The sequence below is a fragment of the Montipora capricornis genome, chromosome 12, assembly GCF_036669925.1.
Source record: "Montipora capricornis isolate CH-2021 chromosome 12, ASM3666992v2, whole genome shotgun sequence".
NCBI classification, from domain to species: domain Eukaryota; kingdom Metazoa; phylum Cnidaria; class Anthozoa; order Scleractinia; family Acroporidae; genus Montipora; species Montipora capricornis.
Genome location: NC_090894.1, coordinates 36,679,938 through 36,687,437, shown reverse-complemented (window position 1 = coordinate 36,687,437; position 7,500 = coordinate 36,679,938). Strand labels below are relative to the sequence as shown.

At 39.5% G+C, this 7,500-nt stretch overlaps 1 protein-coding gene across 1 annotated transcript in view; it reads right to left on the bottom strand.

The window, feature by feature from the left end:
• The window catches only part of LOC138025941 (lactoylglutathione lyase-like), a 7,733-nt gene extending 3,091 nt beyond the window's left edge, over positions 1-4,642 (bottom strand). Inside the window, exons 1-2 of the mRNA XM_068873084.1 lie at positions 4,424-4,642; positions 916-1,056 (exon numbers count right to left, since the gene is read on the bottom strand). Of these exons, the coding sequence (XP_068729185.1) occupies positions 916-1,056; positions 4,424-4,566 (284 nt within the window). The 5' untranslated portion in view covers positions 4,567-4,642. The remainder of the gene's footprint in view (positions 1-915; positions 1,057-4,423) is intronic.
• Between the last annotated feature and the right edge of the window lie 2,858 nt (positions 4,643-7,500).

The following is a 7,500-nucleotide window of genomic DNA, read 5'->3' as shown; positions in this document are numbered from 1 at the left end:
TGTGGGCTGCCTTGCCAGAATATCTTGATTATGACTGTTATTGAATCTCTACAGAAGAGGGTTCTTTGCATTATGTTATCTAACCTTAGTTATCATGAAGCACCCGTATGTGATGCTTGTTCCAAATTTTGCAGGTGGCAAAAGAACACGAGCCACTGAAATCTGTTCTCAACCATCCCCTAATTCAACATGGTTATAGCCTTAGATCTGGCATTTGGAGTTCCCAGTATCATAGCACCAAAACTAAACGTTTTGCTGATATTGTTACTGTTAGACACTATTGAATGTAATGACCTATTACTGTAATTCAGTTTTAACTGCAATGGCAAGGAGATGTTGACGCCCAAAAAACCATTGGCCTAACAGTGTTTGCCACAGACATGGCAGCCTCAGGTGATCACAGTGATGAAACCAGCCAATATATACAGATAGTATTAATAGTATCAAGCCCGAAAAACAGGTTGTACAGTATCTATCATCAGACAAGGTCCCCACTTAGACCAAGTGCAGCTGAAATAAACACCATGACTCACCTCAGCAAACAAACACACAAGACCCCAAAGAAGTCAGAAGGCAGTGCATCACCACTCACAGAGGGGTACAAAGAGATTTGAACATGAAGGAAGACATCATCAGATCAAGAAGAATCGTGACTGCTCACAAAAACAGTGTCACAGTGAGAAAAACACTAATTGCATCTTAAGCCAATTTGGTATATTTTTCTCTGGGATGACCCCAGACCCCCCTACATTGTAGGTAGCTTGTGGCTTCTGCACTCACAAGGCACCTTGCAGAAGCAAAAAATGTTACGCCCAGTGCTTTCAGAAATATGTCTGCTACTTTGCCAAACTTTCAAAAACCCTGAAATGGTGATTTTGTTTATAGGGCAGCATAAGGTGAATACTGGCAACTCACTGAGTCAACTCTAAACTCGCCTTCTGTGCGCAAAGCCACTTGGTTCTTTCATCTTCATCTGTTGGGATGTTGGCAGAATCTTCAAATCCCATGAAATAAAGTGAAAACTTATTCTCTGGGAAATGAAATTTTGCTAAAAGCCTAAAAATGAAAAAAAGACTTGTTGCAAAAACAGTCCTCTGTTAGACTAAACCCCCTCCACTTGACTCTCTGAAAATATCAAACAGGTTGTCATTTAAATTTAAGTTGCATTTCTTTTCTTGAGTAGGATCCAGATGGGGGTCCAGTTTGGAGGTCCAGGTTTTATACTGTCCCTGCTCAATTCCATGCACAAGCAGTCGTTAAATTACTGCAAGCATGCATACTTGAACATATACCTTCCCCTCAGCAGCATTTCTACCATCAAGGTAAACTAGTTTATTGGAATAAAATATCAACTTAAAGGTAAACAACTATGAACCTTGAAGTGTCTTCTAGAATGCCATAATGACGATCAAAAAGAAACACAGGAATTTGGTGAGCACATGTAGGCTTGTATATGTAGCAAGTGTTTCCCAATGATTTAATTCGGATGTGTATAGCAAAGCATGTTGTGAGGTATTTTTTGGATTATTGATTATCAGCGGTTTTGCCACATAAAAGAGGCTAAGGGGTTATTTTGTATCAAATTGACCCTTAAGCCTCTTTTGCACATGGTTTTAAACCAAAAAAAAAAAAATGAGCCTGCAGGCTCACTCCAATAAGGTTCACTGATGTATGGCAATGCCAGTAAGAAAAAAAAAACACCTCGCGACATACTTTTTCAACTCTGATAATGGCGATTTCGCAACTTCAAGTGACCGTTGTTACAGTTACAATATTCACCACAATGACAGTCACTTGAATTTTGAAATAGCAAAATTCATGTATTGACAACTCCGGTGAGAACTCTTTGCTATCCACACCAAAATCAAATCATTGTGAAACACTTGCTACATTTGCTCACCTTTCCCATGTTTCTTCTTGATCTTCAGTCATTGCGGCAAGAACTGGAGGGGAAGATTGTAGTTATATATCATAAAATTTTTATTCCAACAAGTAAGGTGGATTTCTTTAATGTGCCTTCCTTTCTTTTCTGGACTCCTTTCATCCTTGACTTCAGTAACAACTACATTCCCATAACACAAAGGGACAAGGAGGAGTCTCAATTTCAACCATTCTCGTAACCTGAGCTTCTCAAAACAGGAGTGACGCCAGTGATATGAACATTGTTGTCACAAAGTGCTTAATACTTCAAATCCGTAAAACTCAGTTTTGCAGTTTAAAGTGTGTAATATTAAAACATACAACTTTTTTAGCTGCAAAAAAACAACTGGATATCATCCAACTTTCTTGGTCTTTTCCGGTTCCAATTCCGGATTCCAGCTTTTTGCTTTTCCAGACACCCACTATATCAAACTAAACCCGATAGCAAAATAAATGCTCCTTTTCTCTCAAACGAGCACGGTGACCCCCGAATTTTTTTTCAGGTATTTGCTAAGAACAGTCTAATAAAGAACATCTTTGAAGAAGAAAAAAAGTTTGATAGTAGAACATGAATTTTTTTTGGAAAACTGTTCCGTACTGGGTATATTTTACCCAAGGCGACGACTTCAAGCTAACCACGGAATTGTCTCAAAAAGTGCACTATTCACACCACCAAGGAATCAAAGACGGCGTAAATGAAGCAATACTGCTTATGTAAATAAAAGAAACTTTATTTTCAGAATAAAATGTTGTGTCTCTGAAGTAACCAAGACTTACGGTAACTCTGTATGAAGGTGATTCGAATTTAAGCACGGTGACCCAATTTTTTTTATTGCATTTTTTTAATGTTCATATCATGAATGTTACGGTAATTATGCCAAGTTTCCAAAAAAGTTTGATAGTAGAACAATTTCAAGGGAATTACCTTAAGTCAAAAAAACAAGTGCAGGGATGCAGGGATGGTGCAGTGGGTGCTGGGAATTAGTGCAGTGGTGAGAGCACTCTACTCCCACCAATGTGGCACGGGCAGACCCGGCATCACGTGTGGGTTGAGTTTGTTGGTTCTCTTAACTCTGCACCGAGAGGTTTTTCTCTGGGTACAGTGTACTCTGGTTTTTCCCTCTCCTCAAAAACCAACATTCGACTTGATTTGCATTAATTGTTAATTGTAGTTTACAGTGTCCCCAATTAGTGCTCCAGTGCTAGAATGACTAGACATTTAAAGAAAGTTCCTTTCCTTTCCTTTCATGGGAACACCAGGAATCGTTTCCCCTCATTCATAACTCTGGGGAAAACTTGTTCAACTGAGGTCCCATGATTTATGAGTCAATGAGTCATGAGTCAATGAGACTCACAGTCAATATAGCAATAATTTATTGATTAAGCCTAAGCCCTCGTTTCATTTTATGGGTTAGGGCAACTGCACTAACTCATTGACTCATGACTCGTGACTTATTGATTCATTAACTCATAAATACTTGATACTCTGTTCAACTTGGTCATTGAGGAAATACCGTTTACCTAACAAAACTATTTACAAGTCAAGTTTCCCTGAATAAAAGTGTGCCAGGCGACCACAAACCCACTATGTGGGTTAAGTTTGTTGGTTTTCTACTCTGGAGCAAGAGGTTTTCTCCGGGTACTCCGGTTTCCCTTCTCTTCAAAAACCAACATTTGACTTGATTTGTGTTAGGACCGACGGGTCTAATTTGCAGGTCGCAGGTCGCGGGTTGCAGGTCATTGTTTCACCAATACAGAAAGTATCCTAAACATTCATAAAAGCTAACCTTAGGTCTAAAAACTTTTGTTTAGGCCTAATTAGGCCTAAGGTTAGCTTTTAAGAATGTTTAGGATACTTTCTGTATTGCAGAGACAATGACCTGCAACCCGTGACCTGCGACCTGCAAATTAGACCCGCCGCTTAAGGACGGTGCCTACTATTGTTATTGCCCATACGTTCTGCACATCTCGAGATACTCTGGTTTCCTCTTGGTGATGCTTAACAATACAAGGATATTTTTGCGTGGTTTAAAACTATCTGGAGAAAGTAGATCTTAGTAATTACTCTTGGTATCCAAAAAGAAAATTGGGGTAACCATGCATTTAACCATAATTTAAAAGTTTCAATTAGAGAAAGAGTGCCATACATTGCTTTGTATTTTAAAGCTTTTTACAAATATTATTTAGCAATTATCTTTGAAAAATGCGTGGTCACCCCCAATTTTCGTTTGGATTTCAATAACAATTGGTAAGATCTATATTTGCTGCATAATCATTAACCGGGGAAAAATACCTTTGAATTACATGTAGTAGGCACCATCCTTAATTGTTAATTTCAGTTTAGTGTCCCCAATTAGTGCTCCAGCGCCAGAACGACTAAGTTCCTTTCCTTTCCTTTCCTTTCCACAGCTGTTAACAATGATTATTGGTCCTAAACCCATTGAGTGAAATAATAAACAAACAGCACGTACTGTAGATCAAGAAACCTGTGCGGTCTACGAACCTCATACCCATCACACGTGTGTAGAAGTCTAAAGAGGCCTTAGGGTCCTTTACCCGAAACATCGTTTGTTGAAAGATAAATTTCCTTGTACAAGGGTCCGGTTCACTCAAGGAAGAAGCGATATCTGAGTCCGACAGGGCCATAGTTCTGTAGCTTCTACCCCAATTTAAAAAAGTCGTGCTACTGTACCATTTGCTGACAATGTGTAACAATCTGGAAGGTACGTTATGTATGGGGACATATATTGTACCGTATACCACATACGAACCTTACTTATCCTGCTCAGCTTGAGGCACTTTTTGGATTGCTTGAGATGCGTGAGTTACAACTCAAGCAATCTAAGCACCTCAAGCAACCCAAGCACCTCAAGCAATATACATTAACGACTTATGTAATGTTTCAAATGTTTTAGAATTTATACTTTCTGCTGACGATACGAATATTTTTTTTTCTCATAAAGATATAAATACTCTATCTACAACTTTTGACCTCGAAATGACAAAATTATCTGATTGGTGTCGATGGCTCTCCGATTGAGCAAGTAAAAGAGACTGTATTTTTGGGTGTAGTTATTGATGAAAATTTGACTTGGAAACCTCACGTCTTAAATGTATCGAGAAAAATTTCAAAGTCCGTTGGTATCCTGTAATTCTGCCATTCCGTCACAAGGGAAGACCGAAAAGGAACTGTCGACGTTTGTCACATGATTGCTAAACCTGAGCTTATTTTGTCCCAAAACTGCAGTTGTTGCAATCTCGTACCCTGAGTCTTCGGGCTTTTCGAACGAAATTTTGAACTATTTTTTTGGTTGGTTTCTTGCATAACAATGGCAGTTCGACAGGAAGTCGTTTAGTAGTTCGGAAACTACTGGAGGGAGATTCAAAATTAAAGACTAGTTTCAGTGCTGTTTGTTTTTTCTACCTAAGAAATATATTAATCAGAAAAATAATAACACGACTGGGTTTGAATTGGGCGCGGTCCATTCGACCAAATTTTCCGGTTTGTACCGAAATGTCTATATGTCGAATGGAACGGTATTTTCCACCTGACTGGAACTATCTCGTTCCATTCGTACGAACGAAGCGGTCTTGCCAGTTCTGCAGTGTGGCCTTAGCACTCTCTTCAGCAAATGACGTTGAGGCTTGCTGTAGTTCTTCCACAGTACCTATTTAAGTAAAGACAAGTTTCGTTTCATACTCATTTACACATTTACACGTTCAGTTGATTCTACAGCTATAAACGTAACGTAAGAACCGTGCGTGTGTCTGGTCTTCTCGAGACAGAGATGAGAGATGGTTTCATGCGGACTGGGACTCCTAAAATGCTTTGTTGTAAGCATGGCGGTTCACGAGTGAAGTTGTCTCTCTGGTCTTTCTGTGGATGAATTCCAGGACCAACCGATACAATTTGGGCACGTTTTGAAAGGTAAAAACTTCAATGGATGCTGTATTTTGCTGGTAGGACTGGGTGGCCCGACACTTATAAAAAAATCTATGAACTTCCCTTGTCACGGAATGGCAGAATTACCCAGAATTCTTTTGGGCATGAACGAGGCAACTTGAGAAGCACAAGGCTGGCCCTCATCAAATGGCTGAAGCGCGGCCGGAGGAAAAAGTGAGAAGAAAATTTCTAGCCAGATACTATGGAGTAGCCCTGGTGTGTGCTCTTAGTACAGACTTTTGATTTCTGAACAAATTTTTGTTATAGAAAATTCGCGACAAAGTAGTGCTTTTTTCGCTGTTATTCTTGTAGCAAAAACTAGCCTTTCGTCAGTTGTTCTTGTCAAAACAACAATATTACTGTATAAAAGTCTGCTTTTGGATGAATTTCTTGCTCTTGCATTTGAAAAACAACCGAATTTACTCTCCAGTCTTCTTATTATGCATGATCTTGGCGGAAATTACATTTCTTGTCTCAATAAACCTAGAACAGTCAACCAGTTATGGTCTCACTTCTTTTTCCTTACTTATCAGCTAAGCTGTACAATGCGCTACCTGTGATTTTATCCGTACCGACTGGGTTAACAGGGTTTAAAATGAGGATCCAGGTAGCCGCTTTTCTTTTGAATCAATTTTTCTTTCAATATATTATATTCATTTAGTTATGTACCCGTATATGCTATGTATTTTAACTGTAAATGTAATGTCTCCAAGATAGTAGCTCTTGTAGTTACTCTGAATTTTAGATGAAAGAAAGTTCATGCATGTGTGTATGTTACCTTTAGCAGGGCGCGTGCGTACACTTTGTAAGTCGCTACTCCAGTGCTTACTATATGAACGAGAAAATGACTTTCCCTTGAATGTATAAGCCATCGAAACCTTAAGTTAAATTGTAATGACAAGAGCGGTCTGGAGCTGTGAGTAGGAGTGGGATTTGCCACATATGGTTTAGGGGCCGACATATCTCTCCCTCAATGCCATACCGGGAGGGGAGGTCAGTATCAGAAAGCAGCGAAGGGCAAACTGCGTCCAAAAGCGATCGCACGGGCCGAAATCCCGGGATGACTCGTTTGGTACGACGCTCCAGCGCCACATCTGGAGGTACTTTGTCTTTCTCTCTTATTCCAACATTCCGTGAGAAAAAAATCAATAAAATGAGAATTGGGGGCTCTTCCCTTGTCATGGATTGGCCGAATTACCCAGAATTCTTTTTGGGTGTGAACGAGGTAACTTGAGAAGCCTGAGAGACTGGCCCTCGATCATCAAATGGCTCAAGCGCGGCCGGAGGAAACAGTAATGAGAAGAAGATTTCTATCCAGATACTATAGAATAGCTATAGCTATCGTGTGTGCTGTGTTAACTGGCCTTTCGTAATTTCTTGTCAAAGGATCACTGAAGAGAGTACTGAGATTCTACATTTCTATGGGCATTTAAAATTTCCTCATGATCTTCGCGGAAATTGTATTCTGAAGTTTCTTTGCTTTCTTCTACAGAAAAATTCATTGCCTAACTAGTGAATTTTACTTTGGAATTCACCAGTTTGGAAATGAATTTTTCTTGAACCACATGAGTTTTAAAAGAAAACAAGCACACATTCAGCGAGCGAATGGAAAAGGAAAAGCGAGCGAATGGAAATGG